The sequence below is a fragment of the Rattus rattus genome, chromosome 9 (assembly GCF_011064425.1).
Source record: "Rattus rattus isolate New Zealand chromosome 9, Rrattus_CSIRO_v1, whole genome shotgun sequence".
Taxonomy (NCBI): Eukaryota; Metazoa; Chordata; class Mammalia; order Rodentia; family Muridae; genus Rattus; species Rattus rattus.
The window spans coordinates 39,903,235-39,919,602 of NC_046162.1; the positions used below are offsets into that span (position 1 = coordinate 39,903,235).

Consider the following 16,368-nt stretch of genomic DNA (forward strand, 5'->3'; position numbering starts at 1 on the left):
CCAGTTCACCCGACAACCAAGCCTAAGTGAAATGAATGCATGCGTATGAGTTTCTGAAGAGAACAACAGCAGGTGATGGAGATCGATAGTCCCTCCAAATTCGAGAAATGCTAGCAAGAGTGTCGTACAAGAGAGCAGCCATCTTTGCATAAGGAACAAGGGCGGGGCTGTGAACATTCACTGCCTGATGAACCGGAAGTGACGTGGCTTCCGGTTTGGGCCGTCTCAGCTCTCCGTTCTGGGTATTACTAACAGAAACAAAAAGTCGTTTATCAAAGGTGATTTTTACCCCCCGGTTCAATGAAGCCGGCGGACTCTAGGTCACTACAGGTGGGTGAACCTTTCCCGAGACTTGCAGCGGGCGCCATCTCTCTGGCTAAGTAGCAGGCCTTACGGGGCGACGGCTACGGCCGTGAATGCTTAGGATCTCACTGTTAGCTCACTTTCCAAGAGGAGGAGGCTTGAACTTCGCCCAGTGTATCACTCCTATTCCATTAATGGGTGGTCTGGATGTCAGTGCTATGTATGGCAATGCAAAACGGACCGAGGCCATGGGCAGACCTGCAGGGTGAGGTGCTTGCTTGGTACAAATGTCTAACGGCCTCGGGGCTTTTCCCTGTAGATGAAGCACGTTATCTGAGCCAAATTCTCTTCCCATTGGGTTCTGTCGAACATAATCCATGTTTAGTAAAGCAGTGAAGAAAAGATTCTGTTTAGTCAATTGCTGCGTTCCTATTTGTGTAGGGGCCTTTAGGTGTTTTACAGGAATGAGAATGGAGGAAAACGGGGTTCCATAGTCTGAAGTGAAAGGAATTCCAGAGCTGATCACAGGGTTCAGGAATCGCCCCAAAATCCACAGGAACATTAATCTCAAGACAGGGATAGTTTATTGAACACACACCCCAAGGCCGATAGAAGCAGCTTAGGCTCCGGAACTGACGCTAGGATCATGAACGTTGTTCAGGGTCAGATTATATAGGCAGAAAACCATAATGACAAGCGTGTGCGGGGATGGCAATAGGGTGATTGGCCTTTTTCCAATTTGTTTCAAAGTAGTTTAGACATAACAGTTCAAGCTGATCTTTATCTTTGCTTGGCTCTGAGTAAAGGCTACGATTGGAGAATTTGCAAGAAAAAAAGGTCCTCAAAAATATAACAAACCTCTGAACATAACAAGATATATGCTCAACTAGACCTGGATCTGAGCCAAACTATTCTCTGTGTCAGCCATCAAGCTAATTTCAGGGTCAGCAAATATGAGGTGGCTGGCAGGCATGAAGCAAAATGGCTACAGTTATGCCAGGGAGGCAATGCCAGAGAAGCAGGCTTCAACTGCCGATGCTATAAAGCCAGCATGTTTCTAGTTAGCAGTTATGTTAAAAAATATTCTGTGGATTGTCAAAGAACAATAAGGAAGACTGTATAAACAGTGGTTTTCAACTTCCTACTTCTGCGACCCTTTAAAATACAGTTCCTAACTGCAAAATTATTTCATTGCTACTTCATAACTAATTTTCCTACTGTTATGAATTATAATGGAAATATCTGATATTCAGGTATGGTATGTGACCCCCTCCCTCAAAGGGTCACAAGCTACAGGTTAAGAACCCTGGTATAAAGGATTGTACAGCTAGATATAGGAGCCCGTACAGTGGGGGAGAGATTGAACTCGAACTAGAGTATAGACATGAGGAAAATTTATAACCAAAGATCAGTGTTGGGGGGATAGTGGATGAAACTTTGATATAAGGGAAAAGTAGGGTAAAGGGGGCTGGCTAAGCCAACCTAACTAGATTTTTGTGGAAGACAGTCCTGGAAGGCTTGTGTATTGGGAGTCTGACATGCCTGATTGATAGAGGAATGGTCTTGGTAAACTCACTTCACAAAGTTCTTCATTAAAACTAGGTTTAACAAGATAGTGTACTGATAGACATAGCAAAAGTTAGACCAAAGAATCTTTTTTTGTTTCTCCAAGACTAGGACATGAAGGCCCTGTTTTTCCTAATGACTGCATTGCAAAGATGTATGGCCCTTGGCGTCTTGAGAAGGGCACTCCTGAAAGGAAGAATACATACACTACCTTAAAGGGATAAAGGAAGGAGTCAAATTTGTAGGCCCTTTTTAGTAAGTGCTCTAAGAAAAGGAGGTTATTCCCTGGAGTTGCTCAAAATACACAGTACTTTCTCCTGGCAATGCTTAGCTTTCTCAGTTTCCATGTAGCATGGGGCTGGGTCATCCTAGGAACAAGACCATTGGTTCTAGAAACTCTGATAGGATTTGTTAATCTCTTAGTACAGGAGTTTGGATGGAAACATTAGGCACCATGAGTTCTTCAGTTCTTAGTTCTCCCCTTCCATTCTAACCCTGTGAATAAACTACTTAAAGGTTGGGGATTTAGTCCACTGATGGAGGTTTGCTTAGCATGCCTGAGGCCCTTCATTTAACCACCCCCCCATAAACACACCTTCAGAAATAACAATATAAAAAGGGATAGACTGGGGAGATTGTTCAACAATTAAAAGGCACCTTCTGCCAAATCAGACAGCCCAAGTTGGATCTCTGGAACCCAAGTGGTGGAAGGAGAGGGCTGGCTACTGTGATTCAGCACACATGCGCACATACACTGATGTAAAAAGAAAGAACTAGGTTAGTGGTACACACCTGTTATCCCATCACTTAAGGAGAGTAAGGCAGGAAAAGTGTCACACTAGGCAACTGTGCGATACCGTCTCCAAAACAGAAAAAGAAGTTAAAAATTTAAAATGGAGGGTGGGAATACAGCTCAGAACTTGTCTATATGTGCAAGGTTCTGAGTTCAGTCCATAGCACTGCAAAAGTTGGAAATTTTAGTTTTAAAATTCTTAGTTTTAGATTTGTTTAGGTGTCTGAGTGTTTTGCCTGCATGTGTGTATGTGTACCACATGCATGTCTGTACCCTTAGAGGTTAAAAGGAGACATAGTGCCTTCGAGAACTGAGTTAGGGATGTTTTGAACCATCATGTGGGTACTGGGTACCAAATCCAGGTCCTCTGCAGGAGCAAGTACTCTTTCCATTGAGCCATTTCTCCAACCCCCAAAAACCTACTTATTGTTACTTATAATTAATTAAATAATAATTATTAATTTTATAATTAATAGTTTTAAAACCTTTTTATTTGGGGTGGGGTTTTTTGTTTTGTTTTTGTTTTTTTTTTTTTTTGTTGAGACAGGCTCATGTATAGCTCTGGCTATCCTGGAACTTGAGATCCATCTCTCTAGTCGAGTGCTGGGATTACAGGCCTGAGCAAAAAGAAAAAAACAAACCAAAACTAGTTCTCGATGAAGATAGTTTAGGGTTGTGAGAAAATAAAACATGAAAGCAAAGATCCTGGTGAGAGAGGTAAGAGGCTCAGTGGAGTTGCTGTACAAGCCTGACAACCTGATTTGCTATTTGAGGACCTGACTTCAATTTCCAGCACACAATCTTCTGTAGCGTGGGTTCTAAGGGATCCATCTCCCTTTTCTGGTCTCCTCAGGCACTGCCTGCATGTGCTGCACACATGTATGCATACTTTTTTTAACTAAAAAGTTATCTTTGAAAGCATTAAAGACAGAGAGCATGGCAGTATCAGGCCAGACGCAGAAGAGGCACTGGATGTGGAGCAGTAGCAGGCCGGGCAGTTTTTAGATGCGCTACTGTACTCCGGGCCTAGGACTGCTGTGACCCTCTTGCTTACCCTTTCTAAGCATTGCCATTACCTTAGTAAGATTACTATCTAAGATCTGGAGAAACGGCTCAGCAATTAAGAGTAGCACGCTGTGCTTCCAGAGAACATGATTGAGTTCCTAGCAGTCCGTGGGAAGAAGCTCACAATTTCCTGTAACTGCAGCTTTAGGGGACTCAATGCACTCATGCACATAGACATAGTTAATCTTTCCAAAAAAGATGACTGCCTTAATTTCAAAGATAGTTACAGAGCCATTAGAATCACTTGTTGATGTTTATTTGTAATGGTGTTACTTGCTTATTTTCTTTAATTTCCTGAAATCTATTTTGATATGCCTTTCCATTAATAACTTGAGCTTAATTAAAATCTTCATTCTGTAAAAAACTGAGGTCTGCAATTCAGGACTTAATTAATCCTATCTTTCTGTTCTAGTTCTAGATTATATTTCACTTCGCTGTACTTGGTTCTTTCTACCATGGGAAAACTGTCAGCTGACCACTGTGAAGTTATTTGGAAAAGAACTAGAGGCAGGAGGCCAACTTGCTTTGTATGTGGAACCAAAATCGAAACATATAATGGGAAACCTAGTGATGTAGTAGCATGATGAATAAAACTGGACTCTGCCCTTACACAGTAGTAACAGCAAGCCGACATTCTAGGACTCACATGATGCCTCTGGTTCTGCCTTTCTCCTGGGTATGAGATGGGACATGTGATGTTCTATTTATATTCTATTACCTAGCCATGTGCAGACACAGCGGCACCAGTAAAAGCTTATAGAAAGTTGAGCTTGTAGCTCTGTGATAGTCTTTGCCTAGCATTTGTAAGGGTCTGCATTCACTTCTCATCCTATTGAGAGAGATTCCATGATTTGTTAACTCCCAAAATCTTTACCCACTCCACTTTCTAGAACTCTTGCCCTGCTCCACTCAGCATGCTCTACAGCCAGAATCTAACCTTTTATCTTCTCTGGTCCACAGTAGATGAAGAACTATCATTTTGGGCCAGTAAATACAAAACACTAACAAAAAGGGTAGGTGTTCATATATAATTTTGATGATATCTGCTAGCATATATAAGCAAAAACATTTTGCATAATAATTCTAATTATGCAACAGGTCCCAGGTTTATAGTCACTAATAATTAAAGTATGATTTTTTTTTTATTTAAAAATTAAAGAAGGTAACAAAACTAGTGGGATAGACCCAATACATAAATATCTGATTCAGTGAAGTATCTTCAGTTCTCAGGTGCTCATAAGGTTTTGGTTCTAATTTTACACTAACTGTGCTTCATTCTTGAAAATAGTTGCTCAAATGTAGCTGCTGACATCAATAAGGTGTGACCATAAGTTAAAGAATAAGTGTCTCTAGGAAGATAGGACCTATGAATCAGACACAATCAAATCGTTTCTTTAACTTGAATGTCAGATTGCACTCTGCATTCCATTTGAAGATTGGCAGGTGATGTAGTAACTGAGAAGAGACAAGGAAGGTATACAAAATGAAGTTTTCCACTTCTGTCACAACACAATCCTTGAGAAACACCTAATTTAATGCCTTTCGAGTCATAGTCTTAGAAACCTTGCATGAATTCCCTGCAAATTAAGCAGAGTACCTTCACAAAAATATAGTCAGCTGTCCACTTTTCACTGAATAACTACCCTTCATGTGTAATTTGTCTCTGGAGTTCTGTTTAATTCTTATTTATTTTGCTGTGTGTACACATGTATGGAGATTGGAGGACAACTTTTAAGAGATGATTCTCTGCTGATACCTTGTAAGATCTGGGACTCAAACTCAGGCTGTAAGGTCTGTACATAAGAGCCTCTATAAACTAATATCTTCACAGTCCCAAGGCTGTGTTTTCTTTTGAGGCTGGAAACCATGATAAGATGAAAATAATAAACAAGGAGCTATATTTACTTTTATTATGAAAATTAATTGACAGGAAAATAAAAAGCAAGGTTTGGGTCCTTAAATATCTCAGCTGCCTGTACAACATGGAGGACCTAAAACCCAGCAGGCAATGTGTGGGTTTGGACTGAGGTGTGGAAATGCCTTTAATCATCAGATAATAGGTATCTTAATTGCAGGGCATGGTGGTCACACCTTTAGTCCCAACACTGGGAGGCAGAGGCAAGTGGATCTCTGAGTTTGGAGCCACCCCAGTGTATGTAGCAAATTCCAGGCCAGCCAGGGCTGCATAGTGAGACCCTGTCTCAAAACAAAGCCTACCTGTTCTGCAAATGACAGGTTAGCAGCTCAGTAATCACTGTCTTTTACTCATCACCACAACCACATGTAACATCTGGTGGTGCCGGTTTCACTGTCTGCCCCTAGAAAATAACACCCGGGAAACCACCATAAAGCTGAACCTACATGTACATACATATACATCTGTGTGACATATCAATCTGTTGTCATCTAAAAAGTAAACAACTGTGAAGTTGTTACAAAATAAGTTGCTCAGGAGAAGGGGAGGAAGGATGGGGGAGGATCTGTGTGAAGGGGGTTCTGGGAGGAGAGGGGCTGATAATTGTGATGTAAAGTGAATAAATTTTTTTAAAAGTAACTTGAAGGCACTGTCAGTTCTCAGTGTGTATTATAAAGTTACACTTTTGTTGCTTCAACAACGGTCTTAACAGGTAGTTTCATGTCGGTTGCTGTAGTAAAACACCCTGACTAAATGGAGCAAGACTTATTTTAGCCTACAACTCTAGGTTATAGTCCATTAATTACTGCGGAGGAGTCTCAGCAGCAGAAACTTAGGACAAGTGGTTGCTCCGCATCCATAGTCATGAACAAGGAGCAAATGGACGCATGCTCTCTCTCAATCGCCTCCAAACACTGGAACAGTGCAGAGCCTAATCCATGAAATGGTACCTCCCACATTCGGAATGGGCGGGCCTTCCACCTCACTTAACCCAATTATAAAAATGTATCCCAGGTTAACCACGGGTCAACTCAACCCATATAATTCTCTTTGAGACTGTATTCTCAGGTGTTTTGATATCCTAATTGACAAAACTAAACAATACAGTCTCAGGATCTATGCTGGCTAGGAATTGCGGAGGCACGGGATAACCTTGAATTCCTGCTCCCGATGCGAATGCATTCACTTCTGGAGTATTTGGATTATCTAGTCTGCGTACCACCAATGTTTCGTGTGGTACTAGTAAATTCCGGGTCTCGGCTAGTCCAACAGTCGACTGTCAACTGAGCTGCTCACCAGCAGGTTTCTGGTTTTGAGTTGGGCGTTCTAAACTGCAGGAGATAGTTGGAAACCCTTGCTCTGAAAGGTTGGGAGCTGGTCAGCAGAACAAGACTGTCGCTGTCCGTGGCAGTGAACCTGGACAGGTCATTAATCTATGGGGAAGATTAATCAAGACAGTGAGCATCCGGTCTGACCTCACTGTATAGAAAGACACTAATTTGACGAATGAGTGCCACTGGTCTCCCTCAAGTAGCCTGCTACGGCCCTGACTCGACTCAAGGTGGCACTGGGCTCGCGGCCCTTTGCTCTGAGTGGCAGAAAGGGGCCCACGCGTGGACACCCGAAGCAGGTTAGCTAAGCCTGGCCAGTGACACTGTGGGCTCACCATGTTAACTCCGCCCTCCGCCAGGGCAGGTCAATAGTACGCTTGCGCAGGCTCGGTGCCACAGCAACCAGCGACGGCTGTGGTGACCCCCGCTGACAGAGTGAGCCAATCAGCGTGCTGCCTTCTGGGCCCGCCCTGCACTGCACCCGCCCCTTCCTCCGCGCGCTGAGCCTAGCGCTGTCCGCAACGCGTTGAGGTGAACGCGGCTCGGAGCGGCCCTCCGGCAACTGGTGAGGGGGCTGAGGGCCTCAAGGCAGGGCGGGCGGGGCCGCGGCCCTCAGCGGCCGCCGTCTCCCCTCAACCCCGGGTCGAGGGACCCCCGACGGGAGGGCGGCGGGCCACTGCGCTTGCGCAGGTTGCTCCAGGCCGGCGGTGCTGTCCGGCCGCGCAGCCGGGAAGTCGCCCGCCTGACTGAGTGGGTCAAGGGGCGATGACAGCCTCCGGCCTGTAGTGACAGCTTCAGGAGACCCCGGGGAAGCGTGTGCTGCGCGCCGTCTGGCCTCAGCGCCCCACAGTCTCGCGTCATTCGGGCGCCGGCGCCTGCCTGTGACTAAGGCAGGCCGGCGTGTGCGTGCCTTCGCGGTGGGAAAGGATTCTTGGGGCGGAGCGAGAAAGCCAGAAAGATCTGGCAGGCTGTAGTGTAATGGAAGTCGTCCAGTAAGTTATGCCCCTGACTCGGGGTCTGCCTAAATAAGGGCGGCCCTGCAGAGTAAATCGCAAGTACCGAATAACTTCAGTTCTCAGGTTTATGACTGCTTTGACCTTTCTCTTTTCATAGAAAACTGTTATGGTTTCCTGTATTGAGTTATCCCAGGCTGCAGGTACAGGCAGCCTAAGTTCTCAAGGTCACACAATTAGTCATGGAAGAACTAGAATTTGGATGCTTGCCTTTCTGGTTCCTCTAAGCAGGTTTGTCAACATAAAATGAAGCTCCCCCAAAGTAATGTGAGATGTGTGCAGGCTGCAGCAGAATTGGGGGGTGGGGGGAGTGCCTGGTATACCTATGTAATTATAGTCTTAGCTTTCAGGTTAGTGGAGGTTAGTGGTTTAAGTTAATGTCTTCCAAAAGTTTTACCTGGTGGTACAAAAGACTGTTAGATACAGAGATGTGAGATAAATGACTGTTAAGATAATTAAAGATAAAGATATCCAAGATAAATTTATCACCTCTACCAGACTTCCTGCCTCAGATGCTTGAGTGCTGTGAGATGAGACTGGGTAGACAGGAAGGTGATCTTTGGAAGAGCTTTTTGGGTGTTGTGTTTTGTTTTTATAAACAAAATCTTAAGGAACAAATTCCTCTATCATGTTATTAGCTGTGGTAATTCAGGTAGCAAGATTGAGGACAGCTTGAGACCTTGTCTCCAAAGAAACTATGACCTAAAGTACAGGTAGCAGATGAGAAAACCCTGCCAACAAAAGGGGTAGGAGACCTGGTTTTGGTTTAAGATTTATTTATGTGTATGTGTTTGGGCATGTGTATGAGTGCACTCAACCACAGAGGTCAGAAGAAAGCAACAGGTCCCATGGAGCTGCAGTTGCAGGTATGTCCTACATTGGTGCTGAGAATCAACCAAAGTTTGGTCCTTTGCAAGAACAGCAAGCTCTCTTAAAATCTTACCAGCCCATGCTATAGGCTTTAGATGCTATCTAGACATACTTAGTGCTGAGTAAGTAGAAGATAAGTCTCCTGAATTGATACTCTTAAGGTTCTCAGATCAGATGCAGAGGTGGGTGGGAAAAGGCTTTTATAGGTCTGGAAAGGACACAGGATGATTCAGGCCCTCCATCTGCAGCATTCCAAGTGTTCATAACCAAGCATGTTCTAACCACTCCACAGAATCTTCAGCATAGTGTGGCTTTCCCAGGTTGTGATCCTAACTCAGTTATCCAGGGCAAATTATATATAATGTATTTGGTGGATGGAACCATAGAGAACAGATTTGAAAGAGCTAACACAGCCACTTACCACAAAGCAGCATTTTAGTCTGTTTGTATGTTGGTGATCCCATAAGATTCGATCACCTGTAATGTCATAACTGAGTTTATGTAAGTAATTTCTGTGATAGTCACAATGACAGGTCCGCATTTTCAGGGTTGTTAACTGACACATGATTATACATCATTCCCTACAGTGTAGAGTATGTTATGCCCAACTCATTGCAAGGCCTAGAGAGATTGTAGTCCATTCTTCCATGTTTTTTCTGCTCCAGGATTCCTGGCCATTCTGTACTTCAGTCTTGCCCAGAAGGATAGAAGATAAGCTCTTGCTGTGTGAATCTTCTTTTCCCTACACACTAATTTCTACCCTTTCACAGATTTCACAATCTTTGTGGAATGAAAACGTTTGATTTGTATTTGAATCACCATCAGACACAGTTCTTGAGGTGGAGGCAGTTATCACTCCTACTCCTGCCAGCTTCCTCAATATGGCATGCTGGTCATAAATCTTTCTACTCACATACTATCCAGAAAGAACTCTACCTGATTTCAGGGGTCATAGAATCTCAGGGACAATAGCATCTCTTAGCTTCCTAGAGTTAGGAAGAATCCAACAGAAAAGTCACTTTCCCTGGAGAGCCACACTCCTCATTCCTACCTCCAAGTTCCTGTCCCCTCATTTAAGTTCCATTTACTGGGCAAGGGACTTAAGATTAATGTAGCACACACAAGCTGAATCTCCAGGACCTGAAGAACATGCAAGTCCAGCCATCTTTCTTGTCAGTAGACACACCTGCATGCTTTCAGTATAACTAGACAAGTCCTTAAGGACCCTCAGGTTACATGGGAGACGGGAGAGGTAAAGGACAGCCACCACCTCAAAGGACTGTTGGATCATAAAAGGGTCACCCAAATATGTAGAGTCATGTGTTGATGCTCATGACAGTAGCGATGGCTTACTCAGATTAGCAATGAGGAAGTGTTGCAGTCACAGCCCAAGTTCCAACAAGGTCTCCTAGATGGGCATCACAGGGACCTGTTTTCTAGAAAAGTGAGTCATATCCTTTGGAAGGGATGGTTAGGAAACTAGAGCCTGGAGAGATTCGGGGAATGGCCCTCCAAGCTTAGTAAAGTTCTCAGATGAATTCAGCAACTTTGTTCCAAGAGCAGCCCTCTTGGGGCCCCTGAGGTAGACTAATAATCCTCTAAGTTGTTTCAGAACTTGGAAGGTATCTGTGTGATTGCTCCAGTAGAAATAAAATGTTAACCATATTTATCATATTAAGTTTTTATGTGTGTGTATGTAATGCTAGGGATTGCATCCAGGGCCTTGTGCATACTAGAAAACAGCCTAAGTCATCCCTACCCCCTAAACTCTGTTGATGAGGTGTTTGGCTTATCATTCTCATGCTAAAACGTTTAAATAAGTAAGTGCATTTGAGCATCACAGCACTTCCAAATGCTTAGCTGCTACATTTAGCTTTTAGAAAGCACAGCTCCAGGCAGTTATGATCACTTTCATTCCTACTTGGTAAACAAGTTTACCTAACTCTGGCTTCAAGATGGATATCCTCTGACCCCTACTTGAGCTTCTCATCCTACCCAACAAATACTGGTATGGCAGAACAGACACCCAGAGAGAAGCTGACTGGATTTGCACAATTGATTGTTAATAAATGTACTGAATTGTGGTTCATCTTAATACTGACTTGCTGTTGTAATAAAGTATGCGTGAAAGATGCTAAAATAGTAAAGTATTCAACAGTCAGGACCTGGTGCTTATCCCATGTAATTACCCTTTAACCTTTTGCCACACTAAAATATAGTGGTTATATAACACTTCAAGATTCACTCTCGGAGTGATAATATTTAGGATGATTTCTAAGTGTTCTAAACATTATATTTTTTTTTCCAGGTTTCTACCCCAGGCATGGACCTATTTGCCAATGTAATGGGGTGAGGTAAGGAAGAGACATGAAAAAGCCAAGCAGCAAGCTTGCACCCTACATTCTGTTCTAGGAAGAGATGAGATCTGACCTTACTTGCCTTTTATATGCGCATACTTGTTATGCCTTTGGGTTACTCTCCTTGGGCAAGTTCCCTGGGAAGCACTGGCCTCGAAGAAGGTGAGCTCCCAGAAGCATGGGCTGAGAGATGCCAGCCTCCCACTACCTCAGGTGAGTCAGACCATTGCTCTTATGCATTTGAAATCAGCCACTGGGTTTTAGTTTCATGAAGGCAAACAATCCTTAAACAATCAGCACTTGGAAGGTAGAGGCAGGCAGTTCTCTGTGAGTTCAAAGCAAGCCAAGGCAACAAAATGAGACCATGACTCAAAAATAAAATTAAGGGGCTGGAGAGGTGACTCAGCAGATAACAGTACATACTGTACTTGCATAGGATCCAAGTTCAGTTCCCAATCACTTCAGGTAGCTCAGAACTGCCTGTAACTCCAGTTCCAGAGGATCTGATGCCCCATTCTAGTCTCTGTGGGTGCCTACCTGTACTCTTGTGCATATATCCTTACAGAGAACATATGCATACACATAAAAATAAGATAAATATTAAAATTAAGTTAAAAATAGAAAGCTACCCCTGAGAATTCAGAGCTAACTACTCTAAAGTCAGCTCTTGGGTTGCAAAGGTGCCTCTGCTTAGCAGGGTTTGAAAAATCAACTTTAAATAAGATGTCTGGGATTTAAAACAGTCCAGAATGGGGTTGGGAGAAACACATAAAAAGTAGAGTAGTATCACAGTTAAGATGAGTAGCAAATTGTAACTCATGCCTCTATTCTCCCTTGGTTTTAGTATTTGAAAATACCATTTCAGAAATACTTTCCTCTGGCTGGGTGTGCTTTTAATCCTAGCACTCAGAGACAAGTGGGTCTCTGGACATGGTAGTGCATGCCTGTAATCCCAGCACTCAGGAGGCAAAGGCAGGTACATTTTTTTAGTTTGAGACCAGCCTGGTCTACAGAATGAGTTCCAAGACGGCCAATACTACATAAATAGACCCTGTCTCAAAATTTAAAAAAACAAAAAAAAAAAAAAAAAAAAACAAAAAAACAGAAGAAGAAAATCTGTCCTTCATCCAGAAAAAAGGTACCAAAGGTGCATATCCCTGGTGGACATGGATGAACAGATCCTAAGCTCACACCTCAAGTTTACTGTTAGCCATGGGTTTCATCCACTTGCTTCCACTTACATACAGAAGGTAGAAGCCCAGACAAAGGTTCTTCTTCAGTCAATGTGCTGGGCATGAAACATTTTCATTTCCCACAAGAATATGACTATTGGGGCTGGGGATTTAGCTCAGTGGTAGAGCGCTTACCTAGGAAGCGCAAGGCCCTGGGTTCGGTCCCCATCTCCGAAAAAAAGAACAAAAAAAAAAAAAAAAATATGACTATTGCCATTTTGTTTTGTTTTCATGATGATCTGAGAGCATACTTCACTAGGTGTGTGATGTGCCATGGCTATAAAAACAAAGGCTGACTGATCTCTTACCTGGTTAACTTTATTAGTGATGACTCCCTCAGGGCCTGGGATCTATCACAAGCCCAGGATACCCAGTATGAGGTATGGTCCTTAGATCAGTGTAGCTGTGTCACCCATTGGATCGGCATATGTGTCAGACCCTATTTTCTGATAGATAAAGGATTCCCACCTGTGATACATTAGGAGATGGCCAAGGAGGGATAGCAAGTTAATTCCCTAGGGACTTAAATTACATCCAAAAAAAAAAAAAAAAAAAAAAAAGGTCAGGCACTTCTCTCTTGGCCTCTCCAGCAATGTTGAGGGTTCCTAGTTCTAACAAAGAAACACATAAGCACCTTGGAATCCATACCTGCCTGATGTGTCCCTCTTGCCTTTCCAGGCACTTCAGAGACACCCCTCTGAATTTCTGGGACTCATGTGGGTTTCCTCTCTTGAGAGCTAGACTGGCTAATATATTACAGACCTAGAGAATTCAAGGTGCCTTTTCTGTGTCCCCAGCCAAAGTTGTTGCTGTCAGTGCTGAACTCGGGGTGACTTCCCTGCAGGGATCACAATAATGAGCCCAGCTGTAGCCTGCCTTTTGAACAGCCAGGGTATATGCTCTTGAAAGAAGAAACCCAAGAATCTGAAGAGCAGTTTTCAAGGCCACCGCCTTTCCCCTTTGCTACTTTCCAGGCTTTAAAACTACAAATTATTGACTGAGAAAGACAGACACCATGTTCACAGCACCTGGTGTGGCTGCAACCCGGGAAAGACCTTATTCCTGCAGTGTGTGTGGCAAGAGCTTTCAGTATAGTGCAGTGCTGCTGAGGCACGAACGTGCCCATGGTGGTGATAAGCGTTTCCGCTGTTTAGAGTGTGGCGAACGCTGTGCTCGAGCTGCAGACCTACGTGTGCACAGGTGGACCCATGCTGGCCAGACCCTCTATATCTGCAGTGAGTGTGGCCAGAGCTTCAGTCACAGCAGCCTGCTGGATCTGCACCTGGGGACACACCGAAGGCGCAGCCCCACCTGCCCTTGCCGCCTCTGTGGCCGTCGCTTCCCTCATGTCTCTGCACTGCTGCTGCATCGGGTTCGCCAGCACCCACCTGAGAAACCCCACCGCTGCCCTCTGTGTGCCCGCTCTTTTCGGCAGAGCGCTCTTCCTTTCCACCTGGCACGAGCACACCCCCCTGAGACCACCATTGCCACTGCCCCTTCTCCCAGCACACTCTATCACTGTACACAGTGCCCACGGGCCTTCCATAGCAGTGCAGGGCTGCGGAACCATTCCCGCATCCATGTGGTCCCCAGCCTCAGTGACCCTGGCGCCGAGGCCCATCGATGTGGCGTGTGTGGTAAGAGCTTCAGCAAGAGTTCCACACTCACAAGACACCTCCAGAGGCACTCTGGGGAAAAGCCTTTCAAGTGCCCTGAGTGTGGCAAGGGCTTCTTAGAAAGTGCCACACTTGTACGGCACCAGCGAACACACACTGGGGAGAAACCATATGCTTGTAACGACTGCGGACGCTGTTTCAGCGAGAGCTCCACACTGCTGCGTCACCAGCGCAGCCACCAGGGTGAACGACCGCACATATGCGCCACTTGTGGCAAGGGCTTTGGACAGCGATATGATCTTGTAGTGCACCAGCGCAGCCACACAGGGGAGAGGCCCTTCCCGTGCCCAGAGTGTGGCCGGGGCTTCACAGACCGCTCGGACCTCACCAAACACCTGCGCACACACACAGGGGAAAAGCCCTACCACTGTGAGCTGTGTGGCAAGCGATTCACCTGCATTTCCAACCTCAATGTACATTTACGAAACCATGCAGGCCATAAACCACACAAGTGCCCAGAGTGTGGCAAGTCGTTCAGTGTTGCCTCCAAGCTTGCACTGCACAGAAAGACACACCTAGGTGAGCGGACAGCGGAGTGCACAGAGTGTGGCAAATTCTTTAGCCATGGCCGGTCACTATCACAGCACCAGCGGTCCCACAGAAGGGCTCGAGCAGCTGCAATGGCAGCTACTACCACCACCACTGTAGTCACTGAGATGACAATAGGTCCTTCTCTCACTCTCACAGGGCCAACAGAACAGGAGAAATCAGGGCTCTTAGTATCCACGTTTCAGGAAACTTGTTAAGAGGGCTCCAGAAGGTGGCTGGGTGCACATTCAGTCCCGAAGAAAAGCTCAGATGGTTTGGAAAGCCAGACCTGCTATTATTGCATTGTTGCTAGCCGTTCACCTAGCTTGCCTTGTCTCTAGATGGAAATCCCCACCAACTCTTCTATCATCCATCCTTGTATTCCCCAACTCTGAGTACTAAGAGTCAGGGAACCGACATCACAGCCCTATGCAAGACAGCCCAGGTGCTTGTGTTCTGTTCCTGCCACTCTACTCTCTATTATGTAGGCCTGAGCTCTAGCTATCCTTATTGCCTGCCTCTTCAGGCAACATATTTGGTCAGTCAGGTCTCTTCTTTTCTGCCTGTTAATCTCTACTGCTTTCTCTTGCTTTGAGACATAGTTGCAGAGGTTAACATACAAGCAGTATGGGAGAATGGAATAGCTCCCTTCATTAAAGGACCAAGATCTGTGGCAAGTTTCTCCCTTGCAGAGGTAACCAGCATACATGTAAGTAGGCAGGGTCTTCAGCTTAGCCATCCATATATCCTTTGACAAGATGCCTCTAGAGCCCAGCAAGATGGTTAGGCAGGTAAAGGTACCTGCAGACAACCTGAATTCGATCCTTTGAATCCACATACATACTGTGGTACATGTACACACACACAGTGTAAAATTCTTTTCTCAATAAATGGTTCTGAGGACAGCTTCCTCTAGCCAGGTAGGAAATGTTTATCTTGGGACCCAGAAGACTGGGTCCATAAAGCCCAGTGATACTGTGTGAAACAAAATATTTCCAGATGAAGCTTCAAAGCCCAAGAAAAGTTACCTGAAGTCCTGGGCAATAGCAAGATGCAAAGCCTGGAATTGATCAATGACTGCTTATAGCTGGTGATATTGTTACTTGCTTGGGTTTGTGACACCAAGAGCCCCTTTGTCAAAATGAGTTCCAAGTTCTCTTCCCTTTTGGTGATGGTTTCTTCATTGCTGTGACAAAATGCCTAAGAAAATCAACTTAAAGGTTTATTTTGGCTCATGGTTTCAATAGTGTCACTCCGATGTCAACTGGCTCCACTTAACTGAGCCTGAACCAAATCAGAAAGACATAAGCTGCCTACTCTGGGGAAAGGACATATAGGAAGGATACAGGGAAGATTACTCTTCAAAAGCACTTCCCCAGACACTGTGGCCTCACTGCCCAATAGCCTTTAGCTATGAACTTATCAAAGGATTAACCCATTGACAAGTCATGATCCACAATCCAATTATCTCAAAAAAATCCATCCATTGTAGACTAACTAGCTATTTTCCTGTGAGCTCAGTTCTATACCAGAAGGCCAAACTGCAGGGCCTAACCAGAGGCAAATGCTAGACAGGACAGGATCATCTGCCTCCTTGTCTAGCCTGCACCTAGGTCCAGGCAGATGTTACACTCTACAGGGAAGGTCTGTAAGAGCGAGTCTAGAAGAAACTGGGCATGTGAGTGGGTCAGCTTCTGCTACATTCTGGCATACACTAAC

The 16,368-nt window shown here is 44.8% G+C and overlaps 1 protein-coding gene across 4 annotated transcripts; it reads left to right on the forward strand.

Moving 5' to 3' along the window:
* The first annotated feature begins 216 nt into the window (after positions 1-216).
* On the forward strand, positions 217-15,874 carry Znf672 (zinc finger protein 672). 4 transcript variants are annotated; one of them, XM_032911710.1, is made up of 3 exons: positions 217-330; positions 11,165-11,426; positions 13,243-15,874. In XM_032911710.1, exon 3 carries the CDS (start codon positions 13,461-13,463, stop codon positions 14,865-14,867), a length of 1,407 nt encoding a protein of 468 aa, XP_032767601.1. In that variant the 5' UTR covers positions 217-330; positions 11,165-11,426; positions 13,243-13,460; the 3' UTR covers positions 14,868-15,874. The 4 variants fall into 4 exon arrangements, with proteins under 4 accessions (XP_032767601.1, XP_032767598.1, XP_032767599.1 ...); XM_032911707.1 differs by lacking the exon at positions 217-330 and adding an exon at positions 7,445-7,538; XM_032911708.1 differs by lacking the exon at positions 217-330 and adding an exon at positions 7,450-7,538 and having other exon boundaries at positions 13,420-15,874.
* The last annotated feature ends 494 nt before the right edge of the window (positions 15,875-16,368 follow it).